Source organism: Lolium rigidum, chromosome 4, assembly GCF_022539505.1.
Source record: "Lolium rigidum isolate FL_2022 chromosome 4, APGP_CSIRO_Lrig_0.1, whole genome shotgun sequence".
Taxonomy (NCBI): domain Eukaryota; kingdom Viridiplantae; phylum Streptophyta; class Magnoliopsida; order Poales; family Poaceae; genus Lolium; species Lolium rigidum.
The window spans coordinates 209,361,913-209,389,079 of record NC_061511.1 but is presented as its reverse complement, the minus strand read 5'-3'; the positions used below and the strand labels follow the sequence as shown (position 1 = coordinate 209,389,079).

Below are 27,167 nucleotides of genomic sequence, written 5' to 3'. Positions count from 1 at the left end.
ACACACAGAAGGAGGAGGAGGAGGAGGGGGGCTATGGCGTCCTATGACAAGACCATCGCCACGGCGGCCTCGCTCGCGGCGTCGCTGATGCTGGTGCGGAGCCTCGCGAGCGAGCTGCTGCCATCCGAGGCGCGCGAGGCCCTCTCCGCAGCCCTCATCAGCCTTCGCTCCCGCCTGACGTGGAAGCACACCATCGTCGTCGAGGAGATCGACGGGTGGTCCTACAACCACGTCTACCCTGCCGTCAAGGCCTACCTCGCTGCGCGCGTCGTCGACGCCGGTGCCAACATCGACATGCAGTGCCTGCGTGTCAGCAGCTCCAACAGCGGGCCTGAGAAGTTGATCGTCAGCATGGAGACAGGGGAGGAGATGGCCGACGTGTACGAAGGGACGGAGTTCAGGTGGTGCCTCGTCACCCGTGAGGTCAAGGCCGACCCGAACGTTGGGGGCGGGGCCCGGGAGGTCAGGTCCTACAGGGTGAGCTTCCACAAGAAGCACAAGGAGAAGGCACTCAAAGAGTACCTCCCGTTCATCGTCGCCACGGCCAAGGCCATCAAGCAAGGGGAGAGGAGCCTCAACATCCCACGGTATGATTGCTGCACCCCCATGGGGCTCTCACAGGCGTTTGGATTTTCGGCCGTTCGATCGAGGTGACGTGGCGCGATCTCGGCCGGCCGTTCGTTCAGGGCGCTGAGGCCCTCCCACGAACCCACCTTTTATCCATGGGTCGCTGAAAGCCCCGCTCGGCCCGGTGTCTCGCTCCCAATCGTCTCGCGCGTCTCCTCCTACCAATCCCCTCCCGTCCTCCTCCCCCCAATCCCGTTCTGCCCAGCGCCGCTCCACCTCCTAGGCCGCCACCCGCCCTTCTCCTCCTCCCAAGCCTCGTCTCCCCACCTCGCCGGCAGATCTCCTCCGTGCATCCGTCGAGGAGCTCGAGATGGAGCAGGGTCGTCACCTCCCCATCTCCCGATGCCCGCCTCGGCCGCCCTCCTCTCCGGCGAGCCACCATCGCCCGCGTCCTCCCGCTCTAGGTCATCAAGGCCAAGGACGAGCAGTGAGGCAAGGACGAGCGGCTTTGCCTGCCACAACCACGTCGCCTTGTCTTCGTCAGATCCGGCGAGGCAGGGCCATGGGAATCCCACGGAGGAAACCCTAGCCGCATTTCCCCCAATCCGCTCGTGTGCCTCCTCTCCGTCGCATCTGGGGCGGCCAGCGAGAGGATCCCCTCCTCCATCGCTCCCCTTTTTCACTAGGCAGGGAAGAAGGTGCAGCGCCGCCGTCTTCACCGCAGGGGAGCAAGCTGACGGATTCCATGGCGCTGCCATCGTCTTCAGCCTCGCGTCCAAGGCAGAGCCTACAGTACATAACAGGTCTCCTCTCCACTCTCTCTGGAATCCTGCCTCTCCTTTTTTTCTCATGCCCCTTGCCTCCCCAACAGTAGGAGTGTGGATCGTCCCTGCGGAGGGCATGGGGTCTTGACTCGCAGCCTGCCGGTCACGGGCGGCCGGCGCTGCTTGGGGAGGTTTCAGCTGTGTGCGACGGCGAGCAATTCCGATTCATATATTGCTAAGGTGAACCTTCTGCCAAATATTCCCCTCTGCTCATTATCTCTCTCTATGCATTGGCCAACTTACTGGCGACCAAGATCGAGTGAAGCCTCATGGGGAGTGGATGTACAATATTCTATACGCGAGGTCCCAGCCATCCTACAAATTGGTCCATGGGCACACTCTAGGATAACCAGATATGTAATTGTAGGCTTGGATTTTTAATTTGATACAAATAATTAAAATGAATGGATATTTATTTATGGCGAGACTAAAGTTTTATTCCTGCAAATTGGTCGATGGGAATACTCTAGGAATAACCAGATATCTAATTGTAGGCTTAGATTAGTAATTTGATACAAATAATTAAAATGAACGGATATTTATTTATGGAGAGATTAAAGTTTTATTTATTCTATATCGTATATCAGATTTCTTTAAGTTTAGTTTAGTCTTACCTAGCTAAACATGTCAATGTTTTTAGTAAATTTCCTCGCGTCAATTGGTTACAATTTCTTACTTCCTGTCTTATTACTTTTATGATTTCGTCCACGGCGGCCGGCGTCGAGCGAAGCCGCACTGGGAGTGTATGCTTTGGTTCTGGTAAGAACTGATGCTTACCTTGGTTTATACTCTTATTTCGTATTTATGATAGGTGCAATCAACGAATCAAAAATTTGCTCGATGAAAGCCTGAGGTTTGCTTGTTACTTGCTTATGTGATGCCCCGTCCCACTTCGCCTTGCCTTAGAGCAGATCATTGTAACCATGTTACCTTAAATTATATGCTTGTGTTAGTTAAAAGTAGAATTTTAGGGCCATCGTATGCTCCCTGCTTGTATTTTGAAAAATAATTAATATATTGACCACATGCAAGAGATAGTCCAGTGGGTGGGATGGGAGCCCTACAAAGTTACATATACAAGTGATTATCTTCAAGCCTTATATGATCATGCAGTTGAGTTACTTGAGTTAATACGGAATGTACTAGCCTATGTGGATCACCAGGTATTTTTCTTTTCTCCGCTATCATGGTACGTATCGAGCCTTTGAGAGACAAAATTGACAAATTCTGAACGGTTTGATTTAGTCCTAGAACATACACCTTTTTTGAAAATCTGGTTATATTTGTGCTTAATTTTTTTCTTTAATGTATCCTTTGTTTGCCATCCTATCAGTAGCAGTAGCAGGACAGAGGGACAACGGTGGGGGGTGGGGTCTCTAATGTGTCATGCTCAACCCCGATTCGTCTAAAAAAGGGCACAGGTCAGCAGCCAACTGCCTCCACGTTGAGGAGCAGTGCCATCTTCTCAACTCATCTGCGCCCATGGTGATGAACTCCACCGCTGACCACCATCTAAAGATGCCCGTGGCGCCGGCCACATCATCTGAGGTGAGCGAGCGTTTTGTCCTTGTATTTGATTCTCCCTATTGAAGCATAAGAATTGTCATATATAATTGTTCTCATGATCTCTAAATAGGTTGCAGTTATCCAACTTCCTGCTATATATATTTGGACTTTATGTAAACCTCAAAGAAATCATGGTCTTTCTACCAGTGGATGTAATATGCTTCGTAGTGCTATTAGACTAGGACCTCCAAAATAATATGAAGAAATGCATCTGATGTCATGTGTTTCCTCAACTATTGATTATGTAAATTCATGTATCATCTAAAAGAGGATATTCATCCATTTATTTTAAGTACCATATGGCAATCTGTACCACAAATAGCAACTGATGGTTAGTGGCTATGGTCAATAAATGCAAGATATTAGCAGCAGTTTTGCAGGCTTATGGAAGAAGGAATATCTCTCTTGAATCTGCTTGATTATTCTCTTTCTAATGCCTGTAATTTATCCCTGATCAGTTTTCTCAATAATATCCCTTAATCACACAACAGTTTGATCTCACTACATCGAAGCTCTCTGGAGTGACATGGCGATGACAGGTAGTCTCTTTTGACTGTTCACATGCTCTGTCAGTGAGTTTCTCTCTCCATATATTACAAGGAGTTGCAGGTATGAAACTTCTATTGTTGAGGTTCAGCCTTCTGATTATTGATTCTTGTATTGTTTCTATATTATTAAGGTCTCAGTTCAGCTGTGTGTGGCATTTCATTGTAATCCACTTTTTCAGTACCAATGATCAGTTCAGGAGAGATGAACATAATATTGAGAAAACTGGGTTCAGGAGAGATGAACATAATATTGAGAAAACTGGGAGCTACATGCTAACAGTGATCTTAAATATTTATGTTTTCTGTACCCATGTTCCCCTCGGCTGTTTTTGGACTACTATGGAATCAGTGATTCGTGCTTGCTTTTAGTCCCATTTAGTGTTTCAGATGTAGCTTGATTTACATTTCTGGCATTCTTATATGTCTGCTCTAGATTGATCTATATACTGCTTTACTTACTTTTGATATAATTAGGAAGGACTCTGTGAGCGTCATGGAGGGAAAACATAATGCTTGCACATTGTCTTCTGAATACGGCTCATAAATGTAGAGATACCTTAATGTTCGTTTGGTTTGTTGGGTAGTGTGCGTAGACTTTGCAAATCACTGCAGTGAGCATAGCAATTTTCATAGATTTTTTTTTTTTGGAATGACCGGTTTTGGCATTGCAGAAGCATTTCCTTAAATTTTCTACAATTCGGACATGGACTTGATGATTATGCTACCAATCGGATACATCATACAACCCCATTAAATATATCTTTGTAACTAGCTGTACCTTTCACGGTCCCTGGTTTGACGTTGTTCCCTTTTGAAAGTAGCTATTGTTGTGGTGTCTAGGCAGTAGAGTACGAAAGTAAGACCTACAATGACTACTACCCCTGCATATGTGTTGCTGCTACAGCGAGAGCAATCGTAGGCCTAATGGTGCAGCAATTGAGATTTTATCCTATTTCTTAGTTTCTTCTCTGCCCTGATTTTACCCTAATTCTTTCTTCTTTTTTAGTTAATCCATTCGCTTTTTGTTTATTTTTACTGTGCTTCCATTCACTGATTTAATTTCCTCTTTATCCTTTCATGCGTGCCTTTTCAATTTCTACTTTCACACATGATCAAAATTTTGTTTCTTTTGCTTTTTGCTTGACATATATAGTTGCTTTGTTCCATTTTCTTTGCAGGTTGTTGTCTTGCTGGAGATTGTTGCCCGAGAGGAAACCGAGCCAACGAGACACACCACTGATTAGCATGTGCTTCTGATTCTGTATTGTCAGGTGAGGAAACCGAGCCTGTCTCCGATTGCTTGACTATGATTCCGTATTGTCAGGATTTACTCTTCATGTATTATTCGATGTCGAGCTCGACAAAGTGTATCATTGCACTGGTGCATATGTGTATATTAAATCTGCAGCAGGTATATGAATTTTACTTGGCATAAGGAGTTCAGATTGTTGCACATTATTCCCTCTTTATTTGCTACCCTTTGCTTTCTGTTGTATTGATTAAAGTGATACGAAATGTGAGAAGATGCTTTCTGCAATGGTAGTGGTCTGATGATTGAAGTGATTTTCTCAATAAGCACTTTTTGTTATATTGATTTCAGTGATATGGAATGTGAGAAGCCTACTGTTTCTTACGATGAAAACAATCATGTGATTTTTTATGACAAGTCTGTTTAATTTACATGAAGTTGTATATTTTATAATTTGATTGCCAAAGTATATGTATGACAATATGAGTTGATTACGACATGATAGTTCGAGGTTGTAGCTTCTTGTATAATTTATACTCTCATGTCTAGATGGCTTTATTTAAAACTGTAGTTGATCTATGTATTACAGCTGGTTGTTTGCGTTAGTGGGATAATATTTTCAACTTGAAGGTTTTATTTCAAAATGTAGTTGATCTTGCTACGTTTTAGGGGAAAATCTTATGAGAATATTTAATGGGAACTAATGCTTATTGCATTGTTATCCCAGGTGTCAAGGTGAATCAGATTCTTTTATTCCGTAATGTTGATGTTATGCTGCTACTTCGATGCTGCTTATTTTCTAGCGTGTGCTTTAAATACCATTTTATGAGATCTGGCATATTTGTGTGTGCTTTGAGTAGATGAACCAATTATAAACTCCACTCAAAATATGCTTACTAGAATTATCGACCATGTATTATAAAACAGAGAACATTAACTAAGAAAGTTATGTTTGTGTTACAACTAGCAGCTGCCTCCAGTTGTTGTGTTGGTTCAATTATACTTGTTCGGGTCCGTGTACTTCGGCTTCACCAAACACTATTTAACTTGAACCTAATTACCAAATCATCCTAAAAATGCCTGAACAATTGCTGGTTTAAAGAACAATATGCCTGGCAAGTCACCCTAGAGAAAAGTCGGGCCCCTTAGCAAGTGTCTTCTTAGGGAATTATGAGCTTTTGTCTACTCTGCTTTCATTTCCTATGCATATGTTGCAGTATCTTTGTATGTTTGATATTTTTATCCTTTACTTATCACTTCAAATGGCTTCTGGTGGCTTAATATGTCTGAGGTTGTTGTACAATATGTAGGTCCAACATATTACTCTTAGATCTCTCTAAAATTTCTTATAAAATTATACTGATGATCATAACATGTTGACAAAATGATCATATCAGCTTGCCACTGAAACAAAAATACTCTTACCTTACTGTGATCCACTGCAAACTATTATATGCATTACTATTATTTTTAGGCATTCATTACTAAAACAGCTTTGTTAATAGTGCAAGGTCTCATTGCATTTTATGGGTTCTGCAAATCGTGAGGGTAACCGGAAAAGGAGTATATTCATGGTTGCAGAATCTATGATGAATTAAGTCGCTTTGATATAGTATCTTCATACGGAGTTACATACCCTACCAATGTTGAATAATGGTTCATCGCTAAATGAGTGGTATGCCATGATAGTTTATAAAAGGAGCTGCAGTAAGTATCTGTAGTTTCAGAAAGCCGCAGTAAGTATCTGCAGTTTCAGAAAGCCGTGGTGCTTGGAATGATTTAAGATAATATGTTATGCACATCGAATTACTCAAAGGTCTTGTTCTTTTTTTATTCTCTCTGGTTAGTTGCAACTGGATGGATTAGGTAGACATTTAATGGTTCTCTAACGAACATATACAATGGATTTTCCCCTGGTTCTTCTCTTTTTTTGCTTCAAGGTGTTTATGTTTGAATTTACCTAAAGCCCTTTCCGGTTATTTTGGTCCCAGCTTGACCAAATAATCCTAATTTTTTAATGTTTTTCTAAGAGTTCTCGGAATGATTTAAGACAATATGTTATGCATATTGAATTACTCAAACGCTTAAGTACTTTTTTTTCTCTCTGGTTAGTTGCAACTGGTCAGGATTAGGCAGACTGTTCATGAACTTTTTGTGGTTCCAACTAGCTAATGTAGTACTACTTTTCTAACGGCTACTATTACGAGTGTTCATATAGGTAGAAACAGAGCATTCCCAGCCATAAGTGAGACATCAAGACCAAGAAATCTTTATCAAAGAAGACTTTAAACATTAGTGCGACTGTAAACTTTAAATGAAACTTTTACAAAGGAAAAGAAGCAAAAAAAAGTTATTTGTTGAAATAGTTGAGTTTCTCATGCTAACTGATTGTTTTTTTGCAGCACTTGTTACATTCGGAGAAGAGAAAGAGAACAAAGTCCTAAAATATCAGTTCAACTTGGCTCTGTTTTTGTCATCTAATGCCCATGCTCAATCCTCACAAGTTTCGTCATCAAACATGGATCCAGTGAGAGCTACTACATGCAAAATCCCTGGAGCCAAGCAAAAACGTAGAAAGGAAGCCAATATCACTGCTGCTGCTTCAATATTAAGTTGTAGAAGAACAAGATGAAGAAGCAACTGCAAGCTTATCTACTTTTACCCTATGCTTTTCAGTGCCAGACTCGAATGGCTGAGTAGTTGAATTTTAGTTGATGATGACAAACTATGAATGCATGCTTGTATGGCTCGAATTCTTTTGTTGAAATTCAGTGCTAGGCTATGGCTGGAGACATTAACATCAGTACATAATGGTCCTTGCGACGGACTGTAAGAGATGATGCGGCGAACTAGCGCCCACGACCACGACGGTGCTGATAAGAGGGCCGGCGGACACCCCAGACCAGACCATGCAGGGAGCGAGCGGGACGACACAATCGTCGAGAGCGGCGACAGATGAGCTTGCAGTGTTAATGTGTGGTGCCGCCGACCATTGGGCAAGACCTTTTTTAGGGAACCGTCGAGCAAGGCTTCAAATCACAACAACCTGAACGAGGTAGACGAACTCGCGGATTATTTTAACCAAGCCAAAGGAATTTCAGCAGTTCGGCTCGGTTTGGGTCGAGTACTTGGTTTAGTACGGGTACCGGTCAGGGTTTTTCTTTTTCTTGGTACAGACTGCAGCGGTTCGTCTGGTATGCGACAAACATATACATATATAGAATCAATTCTAACACTTATGCCCATATTTACTATATAGTAGGATATCTCAAAAAAATACTATATAGTAGGATAGTCCAAATGCAAATGTAGTTAGGGTTAATTATATAATATTACTCCACCTTATGCTACAAAAGCTTGGTGTTTGTAAGGCTGAGTGCCTTCTTGAATTATGCGACGGTGTAAAATTCGCGTGACTGCTTTTTAACACTTCTATATTGCCGCCCGAATGTGCTCCTTATGAAGGTCTATCGATTATAAATTAGCAGAAGACTACATGTTGGAATGCAAATTTCTACGTTATTTTTACATCATTACACAAAATGTAAATCGAGATGTATTTCACGGGGTCGTGCGCCAAGGCGCACATCTATATCTAGTATACATGAACGAGGACTCGGACGACTGGGCCCCCATGGAGCTCCAGCACCCCTCCACGTTCAGCACGCTTGCCATGGACCAGAAGCAGAAGCAGTCCATCATTGATGACCTTGACAGGTTCATAAAGAGGAAGGACTACTACAGGAGGATCGGTAAGGCGTGGAAGCGAGGGTACCTGTTGTACGGTCCACCGGGTACCGGCAAGTCCAGCCTCATCGCTGCCATAGCCAACCACCTCAGGTTCGACATATATGACCTTGAGCTGACTGGGGTTGAGTCCAACTCAGACCTTAGGAGGCTTCTTGTTGGGATGACCAACCGATCCATTCTCGTGGTTGAAGACATTGACTGTACCATCGAACTGATGCAACGGGAGGAGCAGGATGAAGACAAGGAAAAATCAAAGTCCAAGTCCGATTCCAAGGAGAAAAAGAAGACAGAAGACAAGGTAACTTTGGAGTCAGAACACCTTCTATGTTTATATAAAACCTCTCCACTCCTTGATTCCAAAGATTTCTTGCCTAGGCTGATAACAATTTGGTTGCTGTCTGCACAGGTAACACTATCCGGGCTACTCAATTTTGTTGATGGCTTGTGGTCGACAAGTGGAGAGGAAAGGATCGTCATCTTCACGACCAATTACAAGGAGCGTCTTGATCCAGCACTTTTGCGGCCTGGCAGGATGGACATGCACATCCACATGGGGTACTGCACCCCAGAGGCTTTCCGGATCCTTGTCAATAATTACCACGCCATCGAATACCATGCCAAGTATCCAGAGATCGAGGAGCTTATCAAGGAGGTGACTGTGACACCTGCAGAGGTCGCCGAGGTTCTGATGAGGAATGATGACACTGATGTTGCGCTCGATGATCTTGTCGAGCTCCTAAACACAAAGAAGAAAGATGCCAATGAGATCAAGATTGAAAACAAGCAGGTGGACGAGAAGAAAGATGCCAGTGAGATCAAGACTGAAAGTATGCAGGTGAACGAAAAGAAAGATTGTGATGGGACCAAGACTGAAAGTGTGCAGGCAGAGGAGAAAAATGATGACAAAGAGGTTGTGTTGAAAATGATTCATTCACAGAAGACGTAAGTAGTTAGGATTGCGGATGCTAACAGTGACCCGAGTGTGTGTACCATCTAGATAGGTCCTGGAGGAGGTCCATTGGAAAATATGCGATCGTTTTGGAAGATCCATTGCAAAATATGTGGTCATTTTGACTACTAATAACATCACGTTTCTGGGAGCAGTGCGGCGGACCGTTACTTCCCAGTGTGCTTCTAAATAAATTTGCAAGTGCTGCTGCAACAAGAAGTTACATATATGCAATAGGCCATCTTATATAATACATTGGCCAGTAGAGCCAACTACAGGAGCTAGGACCTAGAACCAACTTCAGCTACTTCCCGTGTAGTTTGTCCATTATGTGATCTCAAAATTCTTTATCATTCACTAGCAAAAATGCCCGTGCGTTGCGACGGGTTATTTTATTATTAAATATATTTTAACTCACGAAGAAATTTGTGTAGATATAATTTGATCCGACAACTATCCTCACTTAATTGAGAATTGCTATTTAAGTCATTAGCTATTCTAAAATAAATAAATACTTCAAGTAAATGTGCACACATAAATAGATATGTGAAGCTAGCACACTGCATTAGTACGTCTTCTTGCCCTTACATTAGTATGATCTCCAATGTTTATCTCTTATTAAGTAAACCTTAACCGTAAAAAAAGGGTATAGCCCACATCTATTGCTATAGCAGATTAAAAGGGCTAGAACGTTATGGTGAATATAAGGATACAATCCCATTAGAACATTTATAAGGATATGAGTTATGGTGAGAGTTTTGTTTAGTTGCCACGATTCTCCCTCTGACCTACGAAACATGTCTAAGGTTTACTAAAATTTAGATATATTTAGACAAGATATACCTTTTACATATATCCAAATATATCATGTTTCGTGGGAAGTTTAGGCTTTGATTATTTGCCACACTTTAGTTGGTATTAGATGTTCTGCCACACTTTAGATTGGTCTAATGATTATTTGCCATATTTCCCTTCTACTGATTTTTAATATTTTTACTCCGAAAATCATTTTGAAGCTACTTACTGTATGTAACCTGGCTGAACCGAACCACTCCTTGTACATACCTGGACCAAATCAAAATCAATCGATCGAGTCGTCTCGTTCATGATGTTCTTGCGGCAAAGAAGAGACAAAGGAGTTTGGGTTTTGAGTTCGGCCAGCACAAGTGCACTCGAAAATTCATTCCTTCAATCTTGCAATTATATGATTTTATCATGAGCACATAATCAAGGTTCTAGCATTTAAAGTAAAAATAAAAACTCGTCACTCCTCCCAACCGGTAAGGTCTGAAGAAGAAAAAGGATAAACAACCGGTGCCCTCTCTCTATTCTGGTAATCTTCCACTTAACCTCCCACATGTTTTTCCCAAACGCGATCAAATCCAAAGCCCCAATCCCCTTTCTTCCCGTGCTCCTTCTGCATCGTGCGATGGCTCTCCGGCCGCCACATCCTTTCCCCGCACGCAAGCTCCAGCCGCGACTGCTCTATATTGCTCCGCCGCCTACTACCCTCGACAGCCTTCCCGGATCGCCAAGTGCCACCACAAGGCACTGCCGTCTTTTCCTCCCCTGGTGTCCAGGGTGTCGCTGCGCTCTCAATCGTTGCCAGCCTCGAGCACAGGCTTCTTCTCACAGGCCGCAGCTCGCCACCAGCCACCTCCAATCCAACCTCTCAAGCGTCTAATCTTAGGCGCAAGTTTAAATCCTTCCTGATCTTAGGCAAACAATGGTGTTGCTTCTTTGCTTTCCGAGGCGGCTTGCAGTATCTAGGAAACTTGCGTATATAAATCTGCAGGACTGGACATATACGAACGAGGTGGGACTATTAAATGGTTCTAACTCGCTGCCCGTGATATAAATTTTAAAGGTTCCTCTTGGCCCAGCAGCACAGCGATGTGGCCCAGTACGGAGCTAGTTTTGACCAGTTCGAGGACGGAGGGCCTTCGTTCGTCCACCACACACGACAGAACGGCCGAACCGGTACCTGGTGGCAATTGTGCAGTATTATGTATTTTGGTGGGAGGGCAAAATTGTCCTAAAAAAGTTGGACGAAAATTTTGGCAGAAACCTTAGCTCCTTTATTATTAGGTATAGATTTATATTAACCCAACATTTGGAATTAAATCCCTGGAAAAAATTATCATTTACAAATACTCACACAGCTCTGTAGGATCAGATAACTGGATTTGAAACAAAACAAAACAAAAAGCTGAAATCAAACCGAGGAGTGCTTGTATGGTTTCCGGCAGTTACTTTGAAATCAAACTAGACTAAGGGTTGTGATTAGAGGAACTAATCCCTTTTTGCTTTATAAAAGGGTAGTTTGTTTGTTGTAGTGTTTTGAGTTCTCCCCCTAACAAGAAAAAACATGACAGCCTCCGCCAGTGGCCACTCCCGGCCCATCTTATAGACGGCAGTCGTGACCCTCTCGTGGAGAGCTAAACTCCGTCCCCGCTCTACGCCAACTCGCAGCACTCCGACCTACGTTGGTTGGAGGAATAAAAAACACGAGAGGGTCAGGATAGGCGCCCTCCTTCCCTTTTTTTTTGAACATGAAAAGTTCCGAAGGACCTAGGGCTTCATTTCTTCAGCGGTGGAGTACATTTTACCGATAAGGCCTAAAGAAAATAGGAAAATTACAAGTTGGCCCTTACAAATTGCACTGAGGACCTGGAAATAAACCCAGAAAAAGCGATCAGGTCCAGCTCCTTCTTCACCGCGCCGAAGCTCGCCGGAGTCAAAATCTACGCCGCCGGGGACGAGACCACTTGGGGCACAGAGGTGGGAGCCAACTCCGACGAAACTGGAGAGCCTCTGAGCCAGCAGAAACGCCTGACGGAGGTTGCTGCTGCCTTGAGGACGGCCTATCACCGTCGCACGAGGGTGGAGGGGCCGTTCTTCGGCCATGAGATACGACGACAGAGGCACCCTCCTTCCCTAAGAGGGTGGTTCCACACTAGCGGCAATAGGAGGCTCTCCTGCTATAAGTTGTCAAAAAAGGTGGTTCCATGGCCTGATCTTGTGCCGGTGGTACTTAAGTCAAATTGGTCGACGGCAAGTAAAAGATAGGCGCCCACCCCATGGATGACATGAAGGGAGCTCCAATCCCAAGCATTGTGTTCTCCTCTAAAGGAAAGTAGGGGACATATGGGGATAGGACAAGGCTCGCCAGAACAAGGCTTCAGCGGGTTCAATTTGTCGTCGGCATGTTTTGGGACGACGAGATCCTGGCGGTGGAGGTTTGTTATTTCGTTGATGTTACATACAATGTTGTCATTTGCTACATGTAGGCATCATTTTTGTTGTGAAGTACTGACAAAGTGCTACGATGATTTTGGGGCGAATGTTGTGCGGCAAAATGTTGGACGTGTTCTTTTTTATGTTGGAGACTCGGTCATGCTTCTTATATTTTACTGCGAATTGTTTTCCGGGGGAGGGGGGGGATTTCTTACATACGAGATACTTTTTTTTGCCGACATGGACATCCTTGAGATGTTGCGAAAGTGTTTTGCTACATGTAACAAGTTTTTATCTTGGAAAAATATTGTAAGACAATGTCGCATTTTATGAAAATGCCAAGTACACACAAAAACATTACATTCAGATTATTTTGCACCATTGACGGGATTTTTCACGACTTCTACAAGTTAGGAAAAAATGTTCCAGACCGATGCTACATACTCTGAAAAAAATTGCTACATGCGAATGTTTTTGCTACATTGATGCTTGGCTTTGATTTCTTCGTTTTTTTTCTCTTTTGTTTTTCTCGGAATACATGAATATATATTTTTGACCTCTCAGAACACCTTGTATAAATCTGTCAACATACATTGTTCTGAACCCGGTGATTTTATACCTTTTAAATCATTAATTAATCCACATGAATAATTTTCAAAAACATGAATATTTTAAACCATACTCATTTTTCATGTTTTTGCAATTAAATGTTATTACTAATAAGTGAAGAAATCAAGAAGACGAGCAGCAGTAGTAGTGGCCGTAGACAGCAGCAAACAGTAGAATTTCACTCTAAAAGAACATCAGGAGGAATGGGAATGCTAGGAACGAATTAGAAATTGGCTATGTTACATAGAAGTATACACGAGTGAAGTGGTTGCTTCCTGCTTGTGCCAGTTGCCCCGTCTAGCACTCCTTTTGCGCAGCTTCAGTTCCTTCCCACCATTACCGCCTGCAGCACACGACACTGGGACGGATGGCTGGTGCATGTCTCGATCGTCACCTCTTTCCCCAGCCCAGATAAACAAGAAAATAAAACTGGTGGAACTCATCGCTTTCCCTTGACAGATGCCACCTGCGACGACCCCACTCTCCTGACGGCGACGCCGACCGGTCTTCGGCAGCCCGCGTGAGCGTGGAGGCTCACCGGCGGCCAATGCGGACGCTGGAACGGAATTAACAAACGAAGCCACACAGGACACGATCTGAACTATGAAGATCAGACGCCGACCTGAGCACTGGTAGTCCACAAGGAACGATGCACATCACATGCACCGGCATTTTCTTTCTATTAGTACCTCCTTTCCAGAAAAGAGGCCTTCTTCTCCACTTTCCGAGAAAGTGGTGGCACAATTCCTGATCAAACTTGGATGACGAGTGGTTGCGGTGCCGCTTTCCCCCTCGGATTCAGATGATACTAAAAGTGCTACTAGTACACTTTAATGAATGTATTCCGTGCGGGGAAATGTTAGCAAGTGCCAGTTGCAGGTTGCGCCAACAAGTTTACCATATGGAGATTCCAGGGGATTGGTTGAAATCAATTGGTACTACATGCGGAAACCACGGAAAAAGTGGAACTGTATGTAGAGCAAACTTGGATGCAAAGGAAGCCAAGTCTGCGCTACTTTCCCCCGAGCGCTTTACGAATCTGGAGCACCACATGAAACGAAACAAATATATAGTTAGCACAGATCCAAAAGGTATCTCCAGTAGCTACCCCAAAACGTGTGATTCAGAAGATAAGAGTTCATGGTAGCGCAGCAACCACGTAGCATCGCCCATCAAGAAAACTTTATGGTACTAGGTGACAACTACAGGCTGTATCAATGATATACTACCATATGTAGTTATATGGGGAGATTGCAGGGAAAAAAGGGTAAAGTTCCAAGCAAACTTGGATGCAAGGAAGCGAAGCCTGCACCACTTTCCCCGAGCTCAATCCGGAGCTGAGTGGAGCACCACCTGAAACGAAGCAAACCTTTAGTTAGCACAGAGCCAGAAGGAATCAATAGCTTAGCCGAAAACGTGCGATTCGGAAGATAAAAGTGCATGGTATTGGTAGCTCAGCAACAGCACATAGCATCCCCCATCGATAAAACTTTTTGGTACTAGGTGACAATTACAGACTGTATCAGCTACCATGTGGATGTTCCAGGAGGATTATCTCCTAGTAATGCATGGAAGCTGCGTCATCATGATGATGTGATGGTGTGACGCTGCTACCTTTTGCTCAGTAATTTAATTACTTCGCAAAGAACCGTGTGCCAAAAAAAATATAGTAGACCCCAGTTACAGAAGGTGTAAACTATTTACCGCATAGAGATTCCATTCCAGGGGAGTTGCGTGGAAGTTGCGTGGTAATGTGATGCTACCTTTTGCTAAGTAAGGCCTCACTGTGTCCCTAGGTACTATCATCCAAACCTGTTCCTTTTTGTGGAAGACCTCACTCAGTCAACCACCCACCACGCATTCCCCTTTCTATATAAATCCCTCACACTCCCAGATCCCACCTCCTCGCCTCAGTTCATTTCCCCAGTCTCACGCCACCTCCACATCAAGGCAGCCTCGTTTCCTCAAAGCTCTGTTCTACATCAGAAACAGCCAGACGGGGGATCAGAGAGTCCCCAACCCACCCTCGCAAAGGAACAACACACAGAAGGAGGAGGAGGAGGAGGAGGAGGGGGGCTATGGCGTCCTACGACAAGACCATCGCCACGGCGGCCTCGCTCGCGGCGTCGCTGATGCTGGTGCGGAGCCTCGCGAGCGAGCTGCTGCCATCCGAGGCGCGCGAGGCCCTCTCCGCAGCCCTCAACAGCCTTCGCTCCCGCCTGACGTGGCAGCACACCATCGTCGTCGAGGAGATCGAAGGGGGCTGGTCATACAACCACGTCTACCCTGCCGTCAAGGCCTACCTCGCTACGCGCGTCGTCGACGCCGGTGCCAACATCGACATGCAGTGCCTGCGTGTCAGCAGCGCCAACAGCGGGCCTGAGAAGTTGATCGTCAGCATGGAGACAGGGGAGGAGATGGCCGACGTGTACGAAGGGACGGAGTTCAGGTGGTGCCTCGTCACCCGTGAGGTCAAGGCCGACCCGAACGTTGGGGGCGGGGCCCGGGAGGTCAGGTCCTACAGGGTGAGCTTCCACAAGAAGCACAAGGAGAAGGCACTCAAAGAGTACCTCCCGTTCATCGTCGCCACGGCCAAGGCCATCAAGCAAGGGGAGAGGAGCCTCAACATATACATGAACGAGGACTCAGATGACTGGGCCCCCATGGAGCTCCAGCACCCCTCCACGTTCAGCACGCTTGCCATGGACCAGAAGCAGAAGCAGCCCATCATTGATGACCTTGACAGGTTCATAAAGAGGAAGGACTACTACAGGAGGATCGGTAAGGCGTGGAAGCGAGGGTACCTGTTGTACGGTCCACCGGGTACCGGCAAGTCCAGCCTCATCGCTGCCATAGCCAACCACCTCAGGTTCGACATATATGACCTTGAGCTGACTGGGGTTGAGTCCAACTCAGACCTTAGGAGGCTTCTTGTTGGGATGACCAACCGATCCATTCTCGTGGTTGAAGACATTGACTGTACCATCGAACTGATGCAACGGGAGGAGCAGGAGGAAGACAAGGAAAAATCCAAGTCCAAGTCCAATTCCAATTCCAAAGAGAAAAAGAAGACAGAAGACAAGGTAACTTTGGAGTCAGAACACCTTCTATATTTATATAAATATGTAAAACCTCTCCACTCCCTGATTCCAAAGATTTCTTGACTATGCTAATAACAATTTGGTTGCTGACTGCACAGGTAACATTATCCGGGCTGCTCAATTTTGTTGATGGCTTGTGGTCGACAAGTGGAGAGGAAAGGATCGTCATCTTCACGACCAATTACAAGGAGCGTCTTGATCCAGCACTTTTGCGGCCTGGCAGGATGGACATGCACATCCACATGGGGTACTGCACCCCAGAGGCTTTCCGGATCCTTGTCAATAATTACCACGCCATCGAATACCATGCCAAGTATCCAGAGATCGAGGAGCTTATCGAGGAGGTGACTGTGACACCCGCAGAGGTCGCCGAGGTTCTGATGAGGAACGATGACACTGATGTTGCGCTCGATGATCTTGTCGAGCTCCTAAACACAAAGAAGAAAGATGCCAATGAGATCAAGATTGAAAACAAGCAGGTGGACGAGAAGAAAGATGCCAGTGAGATCAAGACTGAAAGTATGCAGGTGGACGAAAAGAAAGATTGTGATGGGACCAAGACTGAAAGTGTGCAGGCAGAGGAGAAAAATGATGACAAAGAGGTTGTGTTGAAAATGATTCATTCACAGAAGACGGAAGCAGTTAGGATTGCGGAAGCTAACAGTGACCCGAGTGTGTGTACCATCTAGATAGGTCCTAGAGGAGGTCCATTGGAAAATATGCGATCGTTTTGGAAGATCCATTGCAAAATATGTGGTCATTTTGACTACTGATAACATCATGTTTTTGGGAGCAGTGCGGCGGACCGTTACTTCCCAGTGTGCTTCTAAATAAATTTGCAAGTGCTGCTGCAACAAGAAGTTATATAATACATTGGCCAGTAGAGCCAACTACAGAAGCTAGGACCTAGAACCAACTTCAGTCACTTCCCGTGTAGTTTGTCCATTATGTGATCTCAAAATTCTTTATCATTCATTTGTATTAACTCAACATTTGGAATTAAATCCCTGGAAAAAATTATCATTTACAAATACTCACACAGCTCTGAAGCATCAGATGACTGGATTTGAAACAAAACAAAAAAGAAACTGAAATCAAACCGACGAGTGCTTGTATGGTTTCCGGCAGTTACTTTGCAATCAAACTAGACTAAGGCTATGTTTGGTAGCAAAGTATTTTTAAAGTTTTGCGAAAATACTACAGTTTTTAAAATTACTGCAGTTTAGAATACTTTGATGTGTTTGGGAGTGATGAAAAACTGTGGTATTAATACTAAAGTATCCCAAAAACTGTGGTTTTTTTGAAGTATTAAAAAATCACCTTCAGACCTATTTTTTCTGAAACGGAGAAAGCGAGAAAAAGAACGACACACAAACTCTCTAGCTATCATTGACCGCCACCCACCATTTTCCTCACGAGATACGATCGCAACCATGGAAGACCAGGAAAGACACATCATACTAGATAGCAGAACCTGACCAACTAGTCTGGAAGTGGACGGCCTCCGGCATCTACACGGCCAACTCCTGCTACCTAGCCACCTTCCATGGATCCACGCCTTGTTGCTCTTGGAAATTGGTTTGGAAGACATGGGCGCCGCCAAAAGTCAAGTTCTTCCACTGGCTGGCGAATATGGATAGATGCTGGACGGCGGAGCGCCTAGCCCGACATGGCCTACCTCACCACCAGCGATGCCTCCTCTGCGACCAGGCGATGGAGTCGATGCGCCACCTCATGCTGGAATGCCCTTTCACCCGACAGGTGTGGCACGAGGTCCTGGCCTGGCTGCGGATGACTGCCCGGCCGCCGGACGGTGAGCCCAGCCTCCTCGACTGGTGGCACCGTGCGAAGCAGGACACGCCGGCGCCTCTCCGTAAAGGGCTTGCATCCACTACGCTATTGGTCCCATGGATGACGTGGAAACACAGAAACTCATGCGTCTTTGATGGAGCACAACCATCCATGCACCTCCTGTTGCAAAACATCAAGGAGGAGATTACGATCTGGGCTAGGGCAGGGGCTCAGGGTTTACGGGTAGTGTTGCCATCCACCTGGGATGTGCACTGATGTTTCTGGTCTTGTATCTCGCCTCCTAGGAGGATGTAAACAGCTATCTATCTTTTCAATGAAATGAAACGCAAAGGTCCTTTGCGTTTTCTCGAAAAAATACTAGATAGCAGAGCTACATGTGGCGCAGACCTAGTTCAGTGCATGCACTTTGGTGCTTCTGAAGTTCTGATGCATTTTCTTCATCTACGTCTCACAAGTTCATTGTCCCACAAAGACGTATCTCGAGTGCTTTGCTTGAATCATTATCATTAGTATATGACGTTCACACAACTCCCACCAGTCGATCAAACGGACGGTAAAACAACATTCTCCAAACACTTTGCAGTTTTTGTCGAAACAGAGAAATATTGTAGTATCACAAAACTGCAGTATTCCTCCACCTGCACTGAAATACTTCAGTTTTGCAATACTTCAGTTTTGGAAAAACTTCGTTGCCAAACTAAGCCTAAGGGTTGTGATTAGAGGAACTAATCCCCTGTTTTTTTTTTGCTTTATAAAAGGCTAGTTTGTTTGTTGTAGTGTTTTGAGTTCTCCCCCTACCAAGAAAAAACATGACCCAGACCAGATAAAATAATCTGATCACTTTCCCCAAACAGATACCAGTAGCCACAGCCACTGAAGCGAGTCCCGCATATATATATATGGCAACTTCATTTATTTTTCTAGCTATGCCCTATATAAATAACAGATGTGATACCTCACCTGACGACATAGACAGGTCTTCCTCCTTCCGTCCGCATCGACTGGAACGGAACGGAACACATCGACCTGAGCACAAGTGGACGAAGAAGAATCAGTAGACCACCACGAAGGAAAACCTTCTTCTCAACTTCTCAAAAAAAAACGAATTAGCTTTCAGGAAACTTGCCACGCACAACTCTTAGGGACGTCGCCTGCAAGATCCTGATTTGGTCCTCATGTCTAGCTGCCTGAGCCACTACTGTGGGACCACGGAGATGGGCGTTTCGAGGAATGGAGTGTAGATGTGGATTTAAGGGTTGACGATCTGCTCTGGTGATAGCTTGATGTTACAGGAGCACAGTATCATCTTCAACTGAATAGCAGACAAGCAAAGCAAGAAACGACCAATAAGACCGAAAGTTGCAATGTTGAAAGGATTGCTAGCCAGAGATTGACAGTTGTTAGGGTACAGTCAATTGTGGTCTTGTTAACGTGCAGTAGAAGATCGAACTGTGACTCAAGTCATCCTCTAGCTACGGAGTGAAAGCACAAAAGCAACGAGAAAAAATAAGTAAGACCAGACGTGCAGAAGATAACTCACATTCCAGTAGATCAATGTCTGAACTATGTTGTGTTGCCACCTGCAAGATAAACAAGGTGTAAGTAACTCATAAGATGTAACTACTCAGACGAAATTAAGTCTTCATAATTCTGAGGGGAATACGAGAAACATACGAGAGAAAATATATGATCAGAAGAAACCCCAAGGCAAGTTCGACATTTGAACTAAGGAGGCTGAGTGTGGTGTTATTTGCATCCACTAAAAAACAGGGTTCTTCCAAGTATATTCCCTTAAAGAGAGAATAGAGAGCCAATATTAACCGCAGGGCAGTGGAGACTCAACAAACTACACAAATGAAATCCAGAGATAATTCTACAGATAATTACCTATAGAAAGATGAGTGGGCAAAATTATGCCTTGGTAATCTGGCAACATGATCAACTGCCCAACAGAACACAGGTAGCGCGGCAACTGTGAAAAGAAAAGATTGGAACTTGTAAACATATGTAAAAGTAAGGATGAAAGTTGGTGACCCTTAGGGTACCCTATGGCCCTCTTTAGTTCAATCAAATGAACTAAAATTTCAAAAAACACATCTCCTTTGAAAAGTTAGTTCATTTGAATTTACTAGGAGGGTACTCTAAGGGTCTGAAATCTGCATCTCTATGTAAAAAAGCAGTAAAAAGATATCAGAATCATGAAAATGCCAGAGAAACATTGTATCTTACTCTTTAAATGCATCTGAGATGTGAGAAGCAACACAGAGAACATCAAATGGAAAAAGTCCTTGGCTCCAAGTATAGACTGCAACAAACAGATTGCAGGCATGTTCAACGCATTTGGTTTCTTCATGCAGGAAAAAACGGAGAATTAGATCAACATGTTCATCAGGGCAAGAAACATAGCCAAACAAAGAAGAACCACTCAAGGTTAAGGTTGGCAGGTATTTACCCCATAGGACTCTATACAAAGAAAATCCCAAGGAGAAGACTGTTCCCAGCAACGAGAGCTTGCATGCTCTGTCTGCAAGATGCTTTGGCAAAACAGGAACCATTCCCAGACCAGCAACAACCTGTACCTAACATATAGAAGTTCAAGCATGTCATGTTCAAGTATACACTACAGTACCAACAAGCAAGAGATGACTGACAGAACAAGGGTAGCATGACCAAGTTATCTACTCTCTCCAATTCATATTACTTCACACTAATATAGATGTATCTAGACACATTTTAACTGTAGATACATCTATTTAAGTGGCAAGTAATATGGATTGGAGGAAGTAACAGAAACCATTGTTATGGCCTTTTTAAGAAATGACTTTCCAATGCAGAATGAAGTTGTTGTTAAGGATAAGACTATGGATTTGTTGTGATTATAGGAGGAAACGGAACCAAATAAACTTACTCCTTTCAGTGAGTATTACATAATTACACATGGATACACGGCATAAAAGGGTGGCTTGTTCCTTACCCAGACATTTATGCATTTATGGAGAAATGTATAGTTCGTGCATCAATGTGTAAAGGGTTTGCAGCCTTGTCTGTCTGGTGGTGATGGTGTCGGGGCAGCTGATCTCGAACTAGAACGTAGACATGATATGAACTCATCAGTAAGACACAGTCTAGGAAATTGGTAATAGCTAGTAAAAATGTAGCATGTTTTACCTAATTTGCGAGCCCTAACACTCTCACTAGTTTAGATTGTTGCAAGTTCAAAGGAGCTGGAGCTCAAGATACAGTAACACGGAGAGCACTAGACGGTTGTATCAACGAGTTAGTGCACCCCAACCCTGCTAAGAATGGCTCTATCATTTATAAATGGTTCATTTGGACAAAGCAACTAAGAGTGAGCCTGACGGCTTTCACGCTGACGAAATAATGCAAGTTCAAAGGAGCTGGAGCTCAAGATGCAGCAATAGGGAGAGCAGCAGATGGTAGTAGCAATGAGTTACAGACCTCCCTCTAGCTAATTCAGCAGAAAACACTAGCCTGTCTCAGAACAGAAAACAGGCATCAAGAACAGACCGTGGTCAAACTGCAGCTGCAGCCTACAGAGCTAGCACACCCGAACCCTGGGACTGCAATCGGTCGAACCCAGCCTCAGTCCATACAGTAAGCACGTCAGGTCCTAGGTACCAGGAATCTATCTGGGGAGCAGTTAAGCAAGCACGAAGGAGGGAGTGGGATCAGGAATTCAGGATGTACTACTTTTTTTTTTTAGGAAGCAGCAGGACTCTGCTGTGATAAAAATACAGGGTTATAGTACAAAAGGCTAAAAATGAAAACTAGCCATACAAGCCCTCAAGGCCACTAGGGAAACTGGAGAAAGCTAGAAAAAATTCTGAACCCAAGAAGATGCTAGACCTGCATAACTTTTCCTTTTAGCTATGTGAAGTAACAAAGCCATTTCATCTTTGAACTTTCTTCTACATCTGAAGATATTAGGAGGGATATTTTTTTAAATGTAATCATTTTGGGTTATCCGAATTGACCAGGTAATCAGCATAATAATGTCCATGGAGAAAGATTGGGCAGTCTTCTCTTTCAGGCTAACAAGGACATCTTGTACCACAAAAGAAGCAGAGGTTGGAACAGTCCAATCTGGACAGAGATATTGCCAACACATCCTTGCAAAAGGACATGTGAAGAAGAGATACATCATCACCACACATGACACCTGAGTAAGAAGGCATAAAAAAGATTTTCTCTGAAGTACTTCTCTTGTGTTTAGCCTGTTGTGGGATAGGTGGAACGCAGGGTGCCGAGCTGACACTGAAGAGCAGCGGTGAACAAAGCCACCCTTTCTTCAGAAATATCAATGGGGATATTAGGTTTGACTCTGCATAGTTGACCTTGAGACCAGTAGCTTGCCCAAAACGGTGGAGCAGGGATTTGAGGAAATGAATCAGCTGCACATCTGCTTTCATAATTATGAGCGTGTCATCCGCATATTGGGCAACCGGGAAGTCAGCAGTGGTCTAGTAGTGAGATGGCCTTGACGCATTGCTTCGTTTATCAAGGACTGATGAAGGAGAATAAATCAGGATGTACTACTCACGACGTGGTGCTGGTAGAGTTTGCGCCTGAAGTGGGCGAGGACCTCGGGCTTGGCGGCACGACAGAGTCGGACCACAGTAGGTCGCCGCCGCCCGCTTCCGCTGCCATCGCGCTTCCTTGCTTGCGCCGGTGGTCTTTGGAGCGGTTGTGGGTTTGAGACGACGGCGACGGCGACGGCGGAGACAGTGACTGAGGGGGAGTTTTAGGAGGCGGCGATTTGGTGCGACCGCCGCGCCGGAAGACTCGCTGGCCGCTGCCGCCGCCGCTGCCGTCCGGTCCCGTCCCGCTGTGGCGGACCGGTGGGCCCGCAGAATCGAGCTTGATGGGCCAGGCTACCCTGCGTCATTCGGGCCGCTGGCTGGCCAAGCAAATTTTATTCCTGCGACGTGAATACGTGATGGATTATCCATTTGGTCCACTCTTCACTTTGGTGAGCCTGGAATGCCACTGGGCCAACGCAAGCTGCTGGTGCTTTTTTTTTTCATTACTGCGAAATAAGAAAATGGAGGCTAAGTATAGACAGCACCAGGGAGTGAAGAAACTATGAACGCATTGGCTTTTGCACATAGAAGTACTCCCTCTATCCTAAAATATAAAGCACATAATTTTAGTTACATCTTAGTTTTTTCTTTTGAAAGGGGCCAAAAGCTTTAGCCACAGGGTCAAAAATAAAAAAAGCTTTAGCCCATTTGATTAATTGAGAAGAGTTCTTTTGCATGAAAGTAAAGGCAAAATACAACGGAATTAGTCCCCTGACATCAAATCACCAAAACTTTTTCTCAATATATGAAGCCCCAAAGGCCCGTGGTGTGTATTGGCAATTGACAAGTGTGTGTGTGTGATTGTGTCTGGTGCTCTTTTGTAAAAAAATATGAATATTTAGAATAATATATGAATATTAATAGAATCACCATACAGTATATTTTCTCAATATATCTATTCAATATTAAAGGCATAGACATGCACACGGTCACACATACCGACCCGAGCACACAAGTCGAAGAAAAATATGGTGAACACAGCACATGCGCCTGCATCTATTTGTTTTTTCCCTTCCTTTCTATTTTACCTCTGTTCCAAGGAAAAAAAAAGAACATTCTTTTTTTTAACAAAAAAAAGAACATTCTTATTCGTGCATCTTTCAAGAAAACTAGTAAGCTTCCAGGAAAATTGCCGCGCACAACTCTCTACTCGGTCTTGCGGAGAAAAGGCGGTTCAGTTCCTGATCCAACCTGGCGGCACAACACAAGCAAAGTGCGCACCACTTTCCCCCCAGAAGAACGCTTTACGATTCTGGAGCTCCATCAGAAACTGAGTCCTAAAGTTGGCAACGAAAATAACTTGGCTCCAAAACGTGTGATTCCGAGGATAAAAGCGTGCAATTCATTTAGTGAATGAATAATATCATCGCTGGGGAATGGAAGCGAGGGTACCTGCTGAATTAGTTTATGTGGAAGTCGCAGGAAAAGTGTGGAACGATTCCAGGCAAACTTGGATGCCAAGGAAGCAGGGTCTGCACCGCTTTCCCCCCAAGACCGCTTTACGAATCTGGAGCAATACCTGAAAAGAAACGTATACATGTAATTAGCACAGAGCCAAAGAACCAATAAACTACAGCCCGGAACGACGAAACGAGTAAATCAAAAGACAGAACTTAATTGATAGTAGTTCAGTGACGGCGAAGACATGGTAGCATCGCCCATCAAAAAATCGCATGTTACCAAGTGACAATTACAGACTGTACCATACGGATATTCCTGAGGATTATTACAATACGTGCCTTTTGCTCAGTAATTAATTACTCCCTCCGATCCAAATTAGCTGATTCCACTTTGTCTAGATACGGAGGTATCTAGTCAATAAACACATCTAGTTACATCCGTATCTAGATAAAATGGAGTCACTTAATTTGGATCAGAGGGAGTAGCAAAGAAACATGTTCCGAAAACATTATACTGATCAATTTAACCGATGGAAGTTGTGTTGTAACATGATGCTAGTAGGTTTTTTGCTAAGTAAGGCCTTGCTAGTGGGGTTTGGAAGAACATATTCAGACCCGTTCCTTTCAGAGGAAGACACAACTCAGTCAACCACCCACCCCACACTCCAGCGCCTATAAAATCCCACCACACACACCCTCATTCCCTCAGGCCACTGCTCAGTATCAGGAATAAGAGCAGCGGAACAGAGGCCCCAACCCAGTACCCACCCTCCCTCACACATATACACACAAAAACAAATTCACAAGAGCCATGGCGTCGTACGACAAGACCATGGCGACAGCGGCCTCCCTCGCTGCATCTCTGATGCTGGTGCGGGGCCTCGCGAACGAGCTGCTGCCGTCCGAGGTGCGGGAGGCGCTCTCCGGGGCCCTCAACAGCCTGCGGTCGCGCCTGACGTGGCAGCACACCATCGTTGTCGAGGAGAAAGAGGGGTGGTCCTACAACCACGTCTACAGCGCTGTCGAGGCCTACCTTGCCACACGCGTCGGAGCCGGCGCCAACATCGGCATGCAGCGCCTGCGGGTCAGCAGCACCGAGAGCGAGGCCGAGAAGATGGTCGTCAGCATGGAGGCAGGAGAGGAGATGCCCGACGTGTACGAAGGGGCAGAGTTTAGGTGGTATCTCGTGACTCGCGAGGTGAAGGGAGACCCGGACAGTGGCACCGGAGCGCGTGAGGTCAGGTCATATGAGGTGAGTTTCCACAAGAGGCACAAGGAAAAGGCGCTCAAGGAGTACCTCCCGTTCATCGTCGCCACGGCCAAGGCCATATGGGACGGGGAGAGGAGCTTGAGTATTTACATGAACCAGTACTCGGATGAGTGGAGCCCCATGGAGCTCCAGCACCCGTCCACATTCGAGACGCTTGCCATGGACCAGAAGCAGAAGCAGTCCATCATCGATGACCTTGACAGGTTCACAAAGAGGAAAGACTACTACAGGAGGATCGGGAAGGCGTGGAAGCGAGGGTACCTGCTGTACGGTCCGCCGGGTACTGGCAAGTCCAGCCTCATCGCAGCAATAGCCAACCACCTAAGGTTTGACATATATGACCTTGAGTTGACTGGGGTCGAATCCAACTCGGACCTCCGGAAGCTTCTTATCGGCATGAACAACCGATCCATTCTCGTGGTCGAAGATGTCGACTGTACCATCGAGCTGAAGCAGCGGGAGGAACATGATGAAGACGAGGAACATGCCAAGTCCAATTCGACAGGAAAGAAGTCAGAAGAAAAGGTACCTTTGAAGTCAGAATACCTTCCACACATATAAAAACCTCTCTACTCAATTTCTCAGATATCCTTATCTATATTGATGACAATTTGTTTGCTGTCTGCACAGGTGACATTATCCGGGCTGCTAAATTTTGTTGATGGCTTGTGGTCAACAAGTGGGGAGGAAAAGATCATCATCTTTACGACCAATTACAAGGAGCGTCTTGACCCAGCACTCTTGCGGCCCGGCAGGATGGACATGCACATCCACATGGGGTACTGCACCCTGGAGGCTTTCCGGATCCTTGCCAACAACTACCATGCCATCAACTCCCATGTCACATATCCAGAGATCGAGGAGCTGATCAAGGAGGTGAATGTGACGCCTGCAGAGGTCGCCGAGGTTCTAATGAGGAATGACGACACTGATGTTGCGCTCCATGGTCTAGTTGAGCTCCTAAACACTAAAAAGAAAGATGCCACTGAGATCAAGACTGAAAACAAACAGGCTGATGAGAAGAAAGATGCCAATGCAATCAAGACTGAAAGTATGCAGGTGGACGAAACGAAAGATGGTGATAAGATCAAGACTGTAAGTTTGCAGGTAGAGGAGAAAAAAGATGACAAAGAGGTTGTGTTGAAGAATGATTCCTTCACAAAAGACAGAAGCAATTAGGAGTGCAGAAGCTAACAGTGACCAGAGTGTGTGTACTATATAGATAGGTCCTACAGGGGATCCATTGCAAAATATGTGATCATTTTGGGAGATCCATTGCAGAGTTGTGATCATTTTGACTACTAATAACATTCGGTTTTTTGGAACAGTCAGGCGCACCATTACTAACCAGAGTGTGCTTCTAAATAATTTTGTAAGTACTGTTTCAACAAGAAGTTATATATGTGAATATCCTGTATAAGACATTGGCCAGTAGAGCCAACTACAAAAGAACCAACTTCAGCAAATTTTTGCGTAGTTTATCCATTATGTGATCTCAAATTCTGTACCATTCATTTATATTCACCCTAGATTTGGAATTGAAGTCCACGGGAAAAATATCATTTCCAAATCCTCGCACAGCTCAGCAGCATCGGATGACTGGATTTGAAACAAAAATAAGCTGAAATCTAACTGAGGAGTGCTTGCATGCTTTCCGGCTTACTTTGCATGAAAATCAAAGCAT

At 44.8% G+C, this 27,167-nt stretch overlaps 2 protein-coding genes, 1 long non-coding RNA gene and 2 pseudogenes across 6 annotated transcripts; 4 read left to right on the top strand and 1 right to left on the bottom strand.

Annotated features, from left to right (window-relative positions):
* The first annotated feature begins 33 nt into the window (after positions 1 to 33).
* LOC124648144 lies at positions 34 to 9,458 on the top strand (annotated as a pseudogene).
* LOC124706946 lies at positions 1,104 to 7,557 on the top strand. Of its 4 annotated transcripts, none has more exons than XR_007004634.1 (5): positions 1,104 to 1,370; positions 1,439 to 2,150; positions 2,725 to 2,939; positions 3,449 to 4,776; positions 7,157 to 7,557. It is a non-coding gene; the product is annotated as an uncharacterized LOC124706946 (long non-coding RNA). The 4 variants fall into 4 exon arrangements; XR_007004633.1 differs by having other exon boundaries at positions 1,439 to 2,554; XR_007004635.1 differs by having other exon boundaries at positions 1,439 to 2,939; positions 3,449 to 3,566; positions 4,684 to 4,776.
* A 5,919-nt stretch (positions 9,459 to 15,377) lies between the features above and the next one.
* On the top strand, positions 15,378 to 17,046 carry LOC124648143 (annotated as a pseudogene).
* Positions 17,047 to 19,364: 2,318 nt separating this feature from the next.
* On the bottom strand, positions 19,365 to 24,419 carry LOC124706945. Its single transcript, XM_047238608.1, has 5 exons — positions 24,206 to 24,419; positions 20,665 to 20,791; positions 20,442 to 20,559; positions 19,753 to 19,792; positions 19,365 to 19,524 (listed from the first exon to the last, which is right to left on the bottom strand). Exons 1-5 carry the CDS (start codon positions 24,350 to 24,352, stop codon positions 19,462 to 19,464), a joined length of 495 nt encoding a protein of 164 aa, XP_047094564.1. The 5' UTR covers positions 24,353 to 24,419; the 3' UTR covers positions 19,365 to 19,461.
* A 605-nt stretch (positions 24,420 to 25,024) lies between these two features.
* LOC124649260 (AAA-ATPase At3g50940-like) lies at positions 25,025 to 26,836 on the top strand. The gene is made up of 2 exons (XM_047188913.1): positions 25,025 to 26,008; positions 26,114 to 26,836. The coding sequence occupies exons 1-2, from the start codon at positions 25,025 to 25,027 to the stop codon at positions 26,660 to 26,662; spliced, it is 1,533 nt and encodes a 510-aa protein (XP_047044869.1). The 3' UTR covers positions 26,663 to 26,836.
* Positions 26,837 to 27,167: the final 331 nt, after the last annotated feature.

Excerpts from the sequence above, each read along its gene's own strand:
- LOC124706945 (XM_047238608.1), bottom strand. The coding sequence starts at position 24,352 with ATGTATACGTTTCTTTTCAGGTATTGCTCCAGATTCGTAAAGCGGTCT. Across the intron at positions 20,560-20,664 it reads TTTGTATAGAGTCCTATGGG|AAACCAAATGCGTTGAACAT; the intron begins GTAAATACCTGC and ends TCCTGCATGAAG. Across the intron at positions 19,793-20,441 it reads ATCTCAGATGCATTTAAAGA|GTGGCAACACAACATAGTTC; the intron begins GTAAGATACAAT and ends TTTATCTTGCAG.
- LOC124649260 (XM_047188913.1), top strand. The coding sequence starts at position 25,025 with ATGGCGTCGTACGACAAGACCATGGCGACAGCGGCCTCCCTCGCTGCA. Across the intron at positions 26,009-26,113 it reads GAAAGAAGTCAGAAGAAAAG|GTGACATTATCCGGGCTGCT; the intron begins GTACCTTTGAAG and ends CTGTCTGCACAG.